This window comes from Lemur catta, chromosome 8, assembly GCF_020740605.2.
Source record: "Lemur catta isolate mLemCat1 chromosome 8, mLemCat1.pri, whole genome shotgun sequence".
NCBI lineage: Eukaryota > Metazoa > Chordata > Mammalia > Primates > Lemuridae > Lemur > Lemur catta.
In genome coordinates this window covers 7,645,651-7,660,245 of record NC_059135.1, presented here as the reverse complement: position 1 = coordinate 7,660,245, position 14,595 = coordinate 7,645,651, and the positions used below count along the sequence as shown (strand labels likewise).

The following is a 14,595-nucleotide window of genomic DNA, read 5'->3' as shown; positions in this document are numbered from 1 at the left end:
GAGCTATTCTCACACTCATGGGCTCCTCCCACCTTGGCCTCCCGAAGTGCTAGGATTACAGGTGTGAGCCACCACGGCTAGCCTAAAAAAATGTAAAATCTCCTAAAATCGGCTTAACAAAAGAATTTCAGGCACGGCTACCTCCGGTGTTTGTGATGCTTCATGACAGCCAGCAGTCACAGACCTCCCGGCAATCTATATTTATTGCTGTTTTTCATGTTTTCCCCCAGGTGGGAAGACCATCTCGCTTCTCGCCAGACGGCCCGACATGCCGGAAGCGGCTGCCCACAGGCCCTGCGCGGCCCGCGGCGGGCAGTCGGCGGGGAGGGCGAGCCCGGCGCTCCTGAGGCCTGCGCTGCCTCCGCATGTAAGAACCTTGGCCGCCTGCCGGGCGGCTCCGGGACTGGTGATGTCTAGAATCTTTGTGAAGCAGCAGGAGTTGCAGACAGGGGCCCGCTCCGGGGAAGCTCTCTGGTCTGAGCCACAGCCTGTGTCACGAGGCTGACAGGCCCCTGAGCCCACAGCCAGGCCGGACGCTGGCTTGTCCTACGCGTCCCCTGCCCAGAGCCCTGCCTGCTGCCCCCCTCTGGGAGCTGCTGGGGCGAGATCTGTGACTGGGGACAGCTGGGTCCCTGTGAAACTTCAGAGGAGGAATCTCAGGATGAGGTAGATCGATGACCAAGGCTCTCATACCTCAGATTCTGGGGCTGAGGTCGGTCGCGTGTTATTAGAGAAGGCTGGACTGAGTCAGAACTGTGCGACTAGGGGCACAAACCACTCAGACCCAAAATGCGTTTTGAAACATCCAGTGGAGTTAACCAGAGACTGATGGGAGATAAAAGTGTTTTTTAGATGCCAGAAAAAATATATATCCTTTGAATCAGAAATGTACTAAGTATTTTTTTTTTAATTTTTGAAAGGAAATTAAAAGGATTATGAGCAGGCCAGATAAGACTCTAATTTCCATTCAAATAGGAAAAACAACAGAGGAGCGGATCAGATTCCAGTATGAGAAACATCTGAGAACTCGTATAATCTGCTCACAATTGGATCCAAACGCTTCCAAGCCCAGGTTCAGAGCAGCAGGTGGCTACAGAGCCAGGGCCAGGTTACTTGGGACTTGGGGAGGGTCTCTTGAATATGACCAGTTTCAGAGGTTTTGCCAACTTTGATCAGCAGTTATTTTATGTCATTTTTATTAGAGCTATAAATATTAATATCCCTTCAATAAAAGGTGAATAGCTCGATAATTTATCCAGAGATTTCTACTGCCACAGTGGAGGTCTTGGGTGATCTAACTATTTTTGCCAGTTCAACCAAATGCCATTGAGTTAAAAATGATCTTAAGTTCTGCAGCCCCGACTTCCTAAAGGGTAGTCCACATTGCATTCAGAGTAACTTAGCAGTGACATCTTCGCTTCACCAAAATGGCCACCAGCGTGGCTCTTTCTCTTTGCCCTAGTTGTGGGTACGGTCATATCCGTGGGAAAGCTTCATCGGGCCATTACCTGTAGGGTGGAGGCAATGAGGTTGTCATGGATAGAAATGGCCGAGTAGTGGCAGCTGCTCTTGCTGGCAATATTGATGTTGGTGTTCTTTCAAGAACAATTGATGTTAGCCCTGACCAAATCTGGGGCCCGGCAAATTCTGGCTCCTTGCATGAACTGCGTGGGCACCCACTGGGGACTCAGCCTTGGAGGTCACGAGCTCTTGCCAGTGCCTCTCCCTGTAACCTAGGATGGGGGAGGAGGAGCCAGTGCAGTGCCCTTCCCAAATCTCACTGTGGGTGCACTTTGTTAGCCAGCTTGAACACCGAGACCCTGTTCCAAGTGACTCTTCCTCGCTCCTGCTCCTATTGGCTCAGCCCGGCTGGGGTCCAGGACACTAACCCTGGGCCCTCCCTCCCCCACCTGCCAGGTTGCTCTGAGCCTCGGGCCAGCACTCTTAGTCCTTGAAAATCCTTTGACTTGACAAAAGTTCTCCCTTTGGAGAAACCAAGCATCCAGGTTAAGTCTTTCTAGGTCGTTTAGTCAGCCTTTGCCCCGTGCCTGGTGCAGATTCTGTTCATCCTTCTACCCCTCAGATGGGCCTGTCTACAGCTGCCCTTGGCCTTGCTCACCTTGGCCATGGCCGACTGCTGTCTCTCCCTGACCCCTCTCCCTCCTCTCACCGCCTCTGCTGAGGGTGGAGGCACAGATGGCAAACAGGCCTCCACCAGGTGCCCTGCCTGGGCTCAGCAGAGGGAGGGGGAGGGCAGCGCTGGGCTGGCTGGCGGCACCCTGGGCCGCCCTGCTTTCTGTCTCATTCCTCCCCCACTCCCCTCCACTCCGTTCTCTCGCTCACCCTGCCCAGCCGGTTCAGGGCCCCAATTTGGGCTCCACAAAGCTGCTGCCCCCACAGGCCTCCTTGCTGCCCCACCAGAGACCCCCTGGCAACCACTGCTTCCACGTGGAGTTTCTTCCATAGGACCCCTGGCACCAGGCATCCGGTCAGCGCTGTGGGGGGACTCGTGGTGAGGAGCGTGTGGGATCCTCAGACTGCTTGATCAGGGGCCCAGAAGGTACATTCTGTTTTGCAAAGGACTGAGCCCCGCAGAGCCAGGAGGAAATAGTCCCCAAGGGAAAAGGCCAAGAATACGGCTTAGAATTTGGCAAGACTTTGGCCTGAGGAAAGCTGTTCTCATTTCCCCATCAACCAAGACTATCTTGAAGATCAAAATCACATGCCTTGTGATTTTCTAGATCCAGGAGTGAAAATGCCCAGCCCTGACTGAATGGGCTCACAGATAAGCCCCGGGAAGCCCCCGGGGCGCCCACAGCGGCTGCTCCCAGCCTGGCTCCCTGGTGGGGCCTCTGCAAGTCTGCCTGTGGTGGGCAGGGGGAGAGGGAGGGGGTGACTGAACCAAGACGACCTCACAGGCAAGTTCCTTCTCTCTCCTGGCCACCCCGCCCCAGCCTCACCTGCCCTGGGAAGTCCCCGGTCCTGGAGGACTTGCCTGCCCAATGCCAGCTTCGTAACCCCCGGAGTTGTGATGGGCTCCTGTGTGTCCCAGCACCTGTGACCCTCTCAAGTATTATTTTAGATTCCTACGCCTTGTCTCCTGGGCCTTAGTATAAGCCCCCTGAGCAGACAGCACAGACTGACAACTGCCCGTTGTCCTGACATTCTAGCTCAAGACCCAGTTCCAGGTAGAGGCTGTCCTGCCACCCGTTGGGTTCCATGCCAGAAATAGATTCTTGTTTGGGTCAAAAGACAATTATCAAAGCCTCTTGCTATGGGTTTCGGGACACCTGCAGGGAAGATTCCTTTATATTTAAGACAAAACAGAGATCACATTACAAAGGTAGCAGAGATATTTCTAAAATGAAAGAGCCGAAAAGAGCGTGGGCTAAGGGGGTAGTGAATCCAGGCTCTGTCACACACTCCTACGGTGACATGGACCCCTTTGGCTGCAGAACCAGAGGAAAGCTGGGCTGCAGAAAGGGGCACATGGCATCTAAAGCACGGAAACAGGCCCGAGCCACGTTCCCGGGCCTGCTGTCGGGGCCTCTCTGTCTGCTCCCCTGGGAAGGGCCCGGGCCTCGGCGGCAAAACACTGCTCGTGGGGGTGAGGGCACCTCCCGGCCCGTGGGTGCACGGAGGGGTCCAGCCTGAAGGAGCCTCGGGCGACTCAGTGAGGAGACCCCCACCTCTGGGGTTGTTGGATTTAGCAAATTAAACTACCGGACACCCAATTAACTTTCGAGTTTCAGATAAACGAATGCGTCTGGAGCTCATGTGGAGGTGCCGAGCCAGTGGCGGCCCAGGGGGACAGTTCCACGTTCTGTGGGCTGAGAACACGGCTGTGAGGAGCCAGGGAGTCTGGACAGGGTGGAGGGTGGTCTGCGCCCCTGCCCGGCAAGTTCCCAGGCTGCATGACAGTAAACAAGTCCCCCCAGCCACCGGCGCCAGGGACCCGGCATGGACTGGCCTGGGGTGCGTGCTTTTCTTGGCTTTACGGCCCAGCCCAGGAAAGACCATCCTTAGGCTCCGGAGCAGATGTGGGCTCAACTCTCTCTCCTCCTCCCCAGCAGCCTTTGACGCCAAGCCCGGAGAGTGGTTGCCAGCGGGACGTCAGGAAGAGCCTCGCCTGCCCCCCACAGGGGCCCCCAGCCAGCCAAGGGAGGTGCCCCAGGACCCCGGCAGTGGAGAGGCCACCAGGTAGGGGTGGGGATGTCACAAGGACTCGTCCCCTACTCCACCAGTGGGCTCTGGGGGTGGGTCCCCCACAGCCGCCACACCTGGGAACCCAAGGGGAGGGGACCTGCTACCTGATAGCCATCTGTGCTTAGACTGGAAGGAGAGGACACTCATAAACGTGCCCAAGGGACTAGTTTTAAGAATGGCCAGAGCCCAGGTATAGTGGCTCACACCTATAGTCCTAGCACTTTGGGAGGCGGAGCCGGGAGGATTGCTTGAGGCCAGGAGTTCAAGATCAGCCTGAGCAAGAGTAAGACCCTGGTCTCTACAAACAAATAGAAAAATTAGCCGGGCGTGGTGGTGCACGCCTATAGTCCCAACTACTCAGGAGGCTGAGGCAGGAGGATCACTTGAGCCCTGCAGTTAGAGGTTACAGTGAGCTGTGATGATGCCACTGCACTCTTATCCCTGGTGACAGGGAGACCCTGTCTCAAAAAAAAAAAAAAAAAAAAAGGCCAGGTGAACACATCCTAGGGAGGTGTGATAGGATGACTTGGGGGCAGTGTCCTGTCTTAGCTATTTGCATTTGGAGGAGGTGGGCTGGAGGACAGAAGGATGGAGAAGGAGGTTGGTAAATGGTCGGGCTCAGGAGTCAGCTTCCTAATAGAGAAACTGGGCCCCCAAGCAGAAAAAAACGATGTTTCCTCTTTCTGTACACCCCATGAGCACACACTAGGGGTTCTTTGGAATCTGGAAAGGACCTTTCCAATCTCTTCTTTTGGATCTAAGGACACCTGCTCTGGGAGAGGGGCCCAGCCCAGGTCTCAGACCCAGCCTGTCCCCGGCCTCCAGGACACCAGCTGTCCCTACCCCCTTCCTACTGGCCACTCAGCGCCCTGCAAGCAGAGTACTCTCAAGGTGGAGAAGCTGACCTCCTGACTAAGATCTGGGGCTAGAGCCATGTTTAGCTCAGTTCAAGAGGCCACGGGGGAACAGGCAGGAAGACCCGCAGAGCCTGCACCCAGCAGTGGAGAAGGTCAGAGAAAGAGGCAGGGAAGAGAATGCAGGGGTTGCCCAGAGAGTGCTGAGCCCCATCCCTCCAAGCAGTCCACAAAGTCCAGCATCCTCCTTGGGGTGGGGGAGTTGGAACTCCAGGAAGGACGTGAGGACCTGGGCTAGGGAGGGGCGGGTGTCCCAGCTGTCCCTAAGAAGCAGGGGAAAGAAGGGGCAGGGTGAGCCAGCCTGGGGTGGGCAGGTTGGGAGGGCAGCCTAGGGGTCCGAGCACCTGGGCACCTCCAGCCCAACTGCTGACCAGCCTGGGGACCTGCGGACCCACCTCCCTCCTCCCCTACCTGGGCCTCCTCTCCTCTCTCGGTGGCTGAAGGGGAGCTTGCCTGGCGGTTGGGGGTCCTCTAGCTCTCAGTACGCTCCTGATATGGGGGCTCAAAAACTAGAGACCTCTAAGAGGCAAGCCAGAACCCCCCTGGGCCGACTGGCTCCTCTCCCGAGGTTCAGCCAGGCCAAACCTGCCCTTCTGGGCTGGGTCTCTTCTTTTTCTTCCTGTAAATGCAGAGTTCCTTCCTGAGGCTTGCCCCTGGGGACAGCCCTCCCTCCCCAGAAATAACTGTTTTCATAGTAGGCAGGGGCCTCAAAGGGACCCCTGTCTTCATGGAAATGTCCCCTCCTTACATCAAGCTTCTTTTGGGCACAAATGCCCCCCTTGGGGCGAAACCCAGGGGTTTCTCACCGTAGTGTCAGCCACTGAATTCAACTCTTACGTTATTATTTATTTATTTATTTATTTATTTATTTTTAAGCAAACAAAGTCTGATCAACTCTTATTTTAAGTGTGGGGGTTCTGTGTGAGGAAGAAGAGGATGGACAGAGGGAGAAGTGCACATTGTTGTGTCTCTCCCTCCCCCGCGACTGGCTACCTGACCCCTGCCTGGAATATTCTTTGCTCCCCCAACCTGCTCTGCTGGGCTGACTTCAGCCCCGCTTGAGATCTCACCAGAGTGTCCCTTCCTCCCGCCTGACCCCAAGACGCAGGCCACACTCCGCTGCCGGGCTCACGGCAGCCGCGGTCCCCTTCCACAGGGCCAAGGTCCCACTGAGCTGTCACATGGTCATGACTGCCTCCCCCGTGCTCAGAGATAGGCTCCACCCCAGGCGTCTGTCGCATGTCCCCACACCTGGCCCAGGGCAGGCTGTCACAGTACTTGTTGACGAGTAAGTAGGAGAAAGGAAGAAAGAGTGGCTGTCTGTGTGACTTTGGTGGGGCACGTTTGTCCCGTCAGCTTCCCCCCAGCTCTGCTGTCTTGGTCTTTCAGGTGAGGACCAGAAAGAGTTGGGTGGGAGTGGAAACCCCCTGGGCCGGGGTCTGGGTGAACATGGACCGACGATGGCTCTGGCTGCTTGGCACCCACGTCGGGGGCCGCTGGTGTCCTGGCTGCTCCACTCCCTTCTGGTGGCGTCCGGCAACTGGTCTCACTGGGAAATTGCTTTCCCGCTGCCTCCCCACCCTCCCTCATGGCAAAGTTTTCCTTTCCTTTTTTCCTGTCCTCTTAGAATCCTCAGCATTGAGTAGCCGGGGAAAGACCCTGCAGACGAGGCGTTAAAAATGTGTTTTTCAAGGAAAAAGTGCATGTCCCTCAAAGAGCTGAGATGCTCCCATGGAATGTGTCAGTCCCGACGGCGGGACGGCGGACAGGGCTGACTTGCACCTGGGAATGTGATGGTGATGGCAGTGCTGCCTTGACTGTCCCCTGGCCTGCCCTGTGGCCTGTCGGTCCAGCTCAGCGTGGCCCTGTGACTCCCAGAGCAGCCCCAGCCGGGGGAGGGCGTTTGCCTGGAAGCTGCCTCCAGGTGGCCGGAGCACAGGCCGGGCAGTGGGTTCCCCTGACGAGGCCCTCGTGTCCCGTAGGGTCCCAGGGCAGGATCACAAGCAAATGGCGTCCACGATCCTGCCCTGCCACGGACAGGAAGTGATGCTTTTGCGAGTATTGTGGATTAGTAAAAACAAGAAGAAAGAGACTTTATGTATGTCTACATAAGTGCTTTTTCCGCTCACATTTGTCCCCTAAGGATACATAGCAGCTTACAATGACACGTACAGTGCATCCAGCTAAAAAAACAGCAAATTAAGAACAAGGATTCAGGGAAATGAGGATAGGAGAGCTGTGAGTGTCTGTGTACACACAGGTGAACTGTTTGTGTACCTGCTTTATATCTGCCTTTGTCTGTCCGCAGTTCCCCACCTCCGCCCCTCTCTGGAGTGTGTTGTAACTCAGATGAAAGGTCTGCGGCAATGACTGAGGGCCGGTTATGAACCTGTAGAGCAGAGTCCACTTAGGGGACCCCTGAGTGCTTTGTCTGGGCCTCAGTGCACGCTGGAGGGACACAGGAGCCGCTGCCTGGGAGATGCTGAGCGGGAGGATCATGACTCAGCAGCATTCTGACACCAGCAGAGGCTAAGTCTCTCCAGAGTCTTTCATTGCTCTTCCCATCCAACACAATGTCCCCATTGATGGGCTGAGATCATCTAAGGGCCAGGCTGTGCTAATAAGTAATCACCTATCTTGCAGGGAGCCTCCCAGTTTGCACATATACCAGAGTTTACCCTTCTTTCCAGTGCCTTGTGTTTCTGCGTCAACTGACTTTCCCCAAGTCACAGGTGACTACCGTGCTGCACTTCCTTCCCACGTGCTTTCTCTGCTCTGCCCGTCTGCCCTCATCTCCTGCCCAGCCAGCGCCATTTCCTGGCTCTGGCTCCCGGCTGAGCGCACCTCGCTGGGGGATGGAGGAGCCCGAGGCCACCTGGGGCTCAGCTGGCCCTTCCCAACAGCCTTGCGCCCCTGCCTCCCACAGTGTCCTTTCATAGCCCCTGCAGGGTCCAGTGACAGTGGCCCAGCCTCCTTGGTCAACATAACCACCTCCAGTAGCAGCCCCCAAGGTGGTTTGGAGGGACGCCTGAGGGTGGGCCCTGCCATGCCAAGGGGCTGCTCCCTGGTGCTCTGCCGAGGGCCACCTTCTCCAGTGCCAACGGGGACGCATCTGAGGATGCTCGTTCCCAGCAAAATCATTACCTTGACCCAACAAAGGCCACGTCCCAGGAGGGGAACAGGGAGGCTGGCTTTTAAAGTGTGTCACTAAGGGTCCTCCAGAGAGACAGAACCAGCAATGCGTGCATATGTATATACAGAGAGAGATTTATTTTAAGGAATTGACATGATCGTAGAGGCTTGGCGAGTCCAAAACTGATAGGGTAGGCCAACAGCCTGGAGATTCAGGAAAGAATCGCAGTTCAAGTCCAAAGGCCGTCTGCTGGCAGAATTCCTTCTTGTGAGAAAGGTCAGTCTTTTCCTGTTCAGACCTTCGCCTGATTGGATGAGGCCCACACACGTTATGGGGGCCAGTCTGCTTTGCTCAAAGTCCACAGATTTAAATGTCAATCTCATCCAAAAGATAATTTTACAGAAACATCTAGAATAATGTTTAACCAAATATCTGGGTACTGTGGCCCAGCCAAGTAGACACATAAAAATAACCATCACATAAGGGCCTTGGTACACACTGCCAGATTGCCCTCCAGAAGGTTGGTGTCCCTTTCTGGTTATCCTCGGGCTGGGACACGGTAGATTCCTGCCCAAGCCTTGTTTCCTTTTGTTTCTTGCTGACTCACCACAGCTGACCCCTGACTCTAAACTTGACCTTGCTGCCCGTTGGCTTTAAGGCACGTATGTGAAGCCAGCTGTCCCTCCTGGACCCGCGCGGCCCCTGCATGCCTGTGAGGGCGGCCTCCCTCCCAGACCACGTGTGGGGACGGGCCCAGCTAAGCCGGCACTGACGCCTGCCCTTCCCGCTCACTGCCAGTCACAGCCGCTGATGTCCACGTGAACAGTCCATACTAGTTTCTCTGTTGTTCCTTCTTAAAACATGGTAGGGCTACACTTTAAAATGATTAAGATGATATATATTATGTCTATTTTACCACAATTTAAAATTTGTTAACTGTTACAATGACAAAATATCAAAACCAGAATAGCAAGATAAAAAAACATTTGAACCAAATACTATTAAAAAGAAAACCACCTCATTTGATCATTACACATTGTATACATGTATCAAAATATCAGCCTATACCCCATAAATATGTACAATTACTTATCAGGTTTAAAAAGGAAGGAAACTCTCTCGCTAGACCATATAAACTTTATTTAATGTTGCAATTTTTTTTCTTTTTCTTTCTTTTTTTTTTTTTGAGACAGAGTCTTGCTCTGTTTCCCAGGCTACAGTGCCGTGATGTCAGCCTAGCTCACAGCAACCTCAAACTCCTGGGCTCAAGCGATCCTACTGCCTCAGCCTCCCGAGTAGCTGGGATTACAGGCATGTGCCACCATGCCCCGCTAATTTTTTTCCTGTATATATGTTTAGCTGTCCAGATCATTTCTTTCTATTTTTAGTAGAGATGGGGTCTCGATCTTGCTCAGGCTGGTCTCAAACTCCTGACCTCGAGCGATCCTCCCGCCTCAGCCTCCCAGAGTGCTAGGATTACAGGCGTGAGCCACCACGCCTGGCCTGCAGGTTATTTTTAATGTTTTATTTAATAGGGCTGAATCCCCCTGTTGTTTTGAACCTGGTTCGAAGACCTCCTAAAGTATGAGCAGTTTTTATGAGCAGTCTTTTCCTAATTTGAATTTGGAGACTTTTCAGATATTTTAAGTATTATTTTTCTAATTATTAAAGTGATATATTCTCAATGCTAAAAAAAAAAAAAAAAAAAGGGAGGGCATATTAGAAACCAATCAAACCAAAAAATTCCACTGCTTCCTCGCAGGTCCCAGTGCCCCAGATAATAACCCCCACCTGTGGTGCTCACGCGGGGCCCAGCCTGCGCCCTCACCAAATGGGCACAGCTGTTGGTTCTGTGGACGTTGCACACGTGGGGAAGCTGAGGCTCCCAAAGTGCCAGGGAACTTGCTGGAGAGAAGTGAAGCAGGGCTGAGAGCTCCGTGGGGGCAGGCATTTTCTCCCACTGGTGCCCGTTGTTCCCTCCCCACCCGTGCCTGGGACAGTGCCTGCCTGGCATTTGCCAGTGTCAGGGGAGTCGTTCTTCCTGCTCCTGTGGTCTCGAACCGTGCAGTAGCTGCGACTCTAGACTGCACATTTCATTCTAGGGAACTTACATCGGCCTTCACCTGCAAACCTCGGACACCCCAGACTCCAGAGATCCTGGACCGGAACCCCCCCAAGGCAAAGCTGTCAGCTCTGGCTCCTCAATTCTCCTCGTGTGGCCCCCAGCAGGCCAGCCGCCCCAGCTCCATGGCCTCCTCCACGAGGGGCCTGCACAGTAAGTCAACCTGGGTCCTGGCTGGTGGGGGAGCTGGGCCACTGGCCACCCCGGAGGGAAGGGCATTTTGTTGCCACGTTTGGGCCAGGGCCCTCCTCTGTGTGCCCAGCGGCAGATGGGAAGGCCCGCTTCCTTGCTCCACAGGACCAGGCCCTGACCAGTGTCTTCCTTTGCCCTAGGGACCGGTTCATTAATCTTCCCCTTACTAAATTGCCATCAGCCCCAGTGGTCCATACACCAGCTGGGGAGTGAGACCTCCAGACAGCATCACTGTGAGATCAGTCCCTGCTCTGTGGGGTGTGCAAAGTCAGCCCTGACCTGTCCCCACTGCACCAGGGTCGTCCCTGCAACTCTGACCTGCCCTCTGTCCCTGCTGGGCCCAGCCGCTGGTCAGGTGTCCTCTGAGTCAAGCAGAAGCAGGAGGCTGCTCCCCGGCTAGATGAGGGGCTGACAGAAGGGCCTGAGTGTGAGGAGCACCCAAGGGCCCCTACTCTGCCCCCGGGGCCTCCCTCTCCCCCTTTTGCTCACTGTAAGGACCACTTCTCTGTCTCTCTCTCTCTCTGCCCTTCCAGCCTCGCCAATTGACACCCCTCCCTCCCCTCAGGCAGGGCTGGACCTTTCTAAAGGGCTTTACTGAAAATGAGGGAAAACAAAAGGACAGAACAAAAGAACGTCAGGCAGCGCAAAATCAGTCACCCTCAGGATATGCGGTTCTGTGACTGCCCCCCCACCTTCCTGACCCTGGCACTCTGGTCAGCTGGGGCCCCGCTGGGCTAGAAGTGTGGGTACAGGCCCCCCTCTTCCCGCTGGGAAACACAGGCCAGGCCCAGAGGAAGTGCGGCGGGTACGGGGAGGGCCCGGAGAGCACCCGGCCAGGGGAGCCCGTAGCCAACAGCGTGACATGACCCGAGCTGGTGTGGGGAGCTCAGCAAGTGGAGGATGTCATGTGTCCTGTGTCACTGAGCGACCCACACCGAGCAGCCTGCTTCCTGTGAGGAAAGAGTGTGGCCAAACAAGTGTCCCAGCCACAAAGCAGGTGACCTGTGGGAGGGAGCGTTCTCTTTACTCCGTTGTACATGAGCCGGTGACAGAAGGGTTCTGTGGGACGGGACAGAGGGGCTCTGTGCAGGGCCGCTGGGCGCTGGCATCTCGCTCTGGCTTTTCTCTCTAGGCAGCCAGTCCTACAGGAAGTGAGGATGGCGCCTTTCCCCGGGTGTCACCGTCGTTGCCCGAGGACCACAGCTTCCCACTCTGAGCCGGGTGGCAGCTGCAGGTGACGGATGTGAAGGGACAGTTGTCTACCAGCCACTGGGCGGTGGGGGAGCCTCAGGGCAGAGCCCCGAGAGGAGGGCTGGGGAGAGCCGGCTACTGCCCCCCTGGAGGGGGCGTTTCCTCTTCACCCTTCACACTGGGAGGAGGGCAGGGAGGACCCTGGCCCTCGGGAGACCTTCTGGCCCCAGGAGCAGAAGGCTGTGGATTCGGCAGCCCCGGCCGGGCAGACAAGGTGGAAGGCCGGGCCGGTGACCAGGCCAGCGGGCCGGTTCCATCTCGCAGGCTGGTGAGGGCGGACCGGAGCCGTGAGCCCCAACAGCGGGGCCTTTCCCGAGACTGCAGACCAGTCCGCCTTGGCGGACGCCAGCTCTCCTCACTCAGACCAACTGCCTGGCAACAGAAGGGATTTAGAATAAGGGAAGCTCATTCTCAAGCCATGTGCCTCAGCAACAGATTTTGTATTTTCTTCCTCTTTTAAAATGTGATAAAGAATTTGGTGTGTTCTGATCTCCTCAAAGCAGCCCCGCGCTTCTGCACACGTGTTTTAAAGGCCATGGAAGGTCAAGCAGTTTGACCAGGGAATGCCCTCTGCTTCCCTCCCTCCGTTGGGACCATGAACGCAAACAGCCCCCCTGGCAAAACGACCCCAGCTGCCGGGAAGGCTGCAGGTGTCATCAGGGCCACGTCTCAGGACAGGGGAAGGATGTTTGCCTTCAGGGCCAGCACGGCACAGGTGTCCTGAATGCTACCCAAGCCATAAAGTCAAATACACTTAATCCGCATTTGGATGGTCCTCTGTGTGTGCGAGAAGGGAAATGAAAACAAAGTTGCGTGCTCTCCCCGAGGCACTTGATCTGCCCTGGCCAGGCCCTTCGGTAGGGACATCTCTGTGGTCCCGCTGGTCGTACATAAAGGATAAGCACTGTGTTTTGCAGTGGCTGGTGTTGTCAGTGAGGCCAGAGAGGAAAAGTAGGTCCCTGAAATGGAATCACTTTATGGTGAAACTTTGAAGAGGTGTAGCGTGGTTGCAAATGAACAGCAAAGGAGCGTAATGGAAAAATCTATCCCGGTCCCACCAATAAATCCTCTCCCCTGCAGATTCCTCAGATGCCGCAGCCTGGCACCGCCTTTCCCTGCCCTGGCACGGGAGCCGCAGAAACCTGGTGGGGGTGGGACAGTCATCAGCTTCAGCCCAGAGTCTCCCTGGTACAAAGGCAACGGCGCTTTCTCCCTCAAGCCTACCAAAGAGCTGAAGTCTGATTTGTAAATGGTCATTTGGGAAGAAGAAAAGATAGTTTTTTAGAGAAGAGAGGAGTATCCAATTTAGGGTCAAAATACACTGAGATTACCAGGTGAGGGCTGGGTGGTTCTTCCAGGGAAAGTTCTGTAAATACCACCCAGGCCTCTGCACCACACCCCTGGGAGAGTCTACTCCCAGGCACATGTTTCCACATTCCAAGGCCAAAGGCTAGAGATATACTTTGTAAAACACCCAACAACGTATTCATCAATAGTCCAGCCATCACTGGCTTCAGTGAGTTAACTGAGGTTGAACATGAACACAATCGAGGGGGAAAAAATCAAACACACAAATAAACCAAAACATTTTTAAAAGTGATCTGGAGATCCAATCAGAGAGCTCCTAAAATTTGCCCATGAGAACTATCAAGGGACGCCACAAAGAGGAGTCTCAGGAGCTTGTGGAACATGGTGAGCCTTCAGGGGGACCGGGCACCTCTGGCCCTGGACGCTGGTCCCAGTTCTCCAGTCACCTCGCACCCCTGATTTCTTTCGGGTGGTGCGTGAGCTCATTGGCCTTGTTCTCAGCAGGTGTAACTGCCCAGCAAGGTCACACTGGGGCCTTGGTGGGGATGTAAGAGGCATTTAGAGGTTTGCAATCCAGTCAGGTATCAGGGGCCAGTCAGCAGGTTGGGAAGGATTTGATCCAAATCAAGAGCTAAATAAAAAAAAAAACAAATGCACAAATAAGGTTAATGCAAAAAACAAATCCATGATTTTCTTAATCAAACTTTTTAATAAAAACAAATCTGACCCTGTACTTGGATGACTCTACCTGGCTTGCCTAACCCTAATCCCAGCAACGATTCCAATAAGACTTATTGCAAAAATAGGCAGCTGGCACGTGGGCTATAGTTTGCCAATTTGATTTTTTTAAATACTGCATTAAAATATTACAGTATTTATCTTGATTACAGAGTTTCAGCATACCGCCTTAAATTTTGTGTGCAAGGTGAATGCCTCCCCCTCTCACCGTGATCCTGGCCCAGGATCTGGGGGTACCCTCCTGGCCCTCCGTGTCCCTGACCACACAGCCTGTGGCTGGGTGGCCTGTGGGCCTGACCATTCCTCATCTCCCCAGACGCTGTGTACGGATGAGGGATTCGCTTAGCTTTTGCATGTGACAGACTACCTCTGAAACTTAGTGGCCTAAAACAGCAATGTATTTATAAGCTTTACCATGACGCGGGTCGGCAGCAGGGGCTGGGCTGGGCTGGACTTGGTTCCGCATCTGTGGTCAGAGGGAGGGTGCAGGCCTCCCTCGGGTCTGGCAGTGGCTGTTGGCTGAGCCCGGGTTCTGCAGTGAGGCCGCACATCTTCCAGCAGGCCAGCTGGGCTCGTTCGCAGGTGGCCTCAGGGTGCCTATGGCAGTGAGAGAGGTCAAGCCCGAGTGCAATTCGAGTCTCTGCTCGCATCGTGTTTATAGTTCTCCCGCTGGGCAAAGCAGATCACAGGGCCAGGGCCCAGGTCTGTGTGGAGGGATGTGGACGCAGGGA

General features: G+C 54.9%; 1 protein-coding gene across 5 annotated transcripts in view; it reads left to right on the top strand.

Annotated features, from left to right (window-relative positions):
• ARMC9 (armadillo repeat containing 9) overlaps positions 1-13,612 on the top strand; it is a 126,505-nt gene extending 112,893 nt beyond the window's left edge. For 2 of the 5 annotated variants that reach the window (XM_045559661.1, XM_045559662.1), the window contains exons 22-25: positions 231-367; positions 4,071-4,200; positions 10,356-10,528; positions 11,101-13,612. In XM_045559661.1, the coding sequence (XP_045415617.1) occupies positions 231-367; positions 4,071-4,200; positions 10,356-10,528; positions 11,101-11,165 (505 nt within the window). In that variant the 3' untranslated portion in view covers positions 11,166-13,612. Of the gene's footprint in view, positions 1-230; positions 368-975; positions 1,099-4,070; positions 4,201-10,355; positions 10,529-11,100 lie in introns of those variants that run through there. The other 3 variants (XM_045559664.1, XM_045559665.1, XM_045559666.1) reach the window with 3 other exon arrangements.
• The last annotated feature ends 983 nt before the right edge of the window (positions 13,613-14,595 follow it).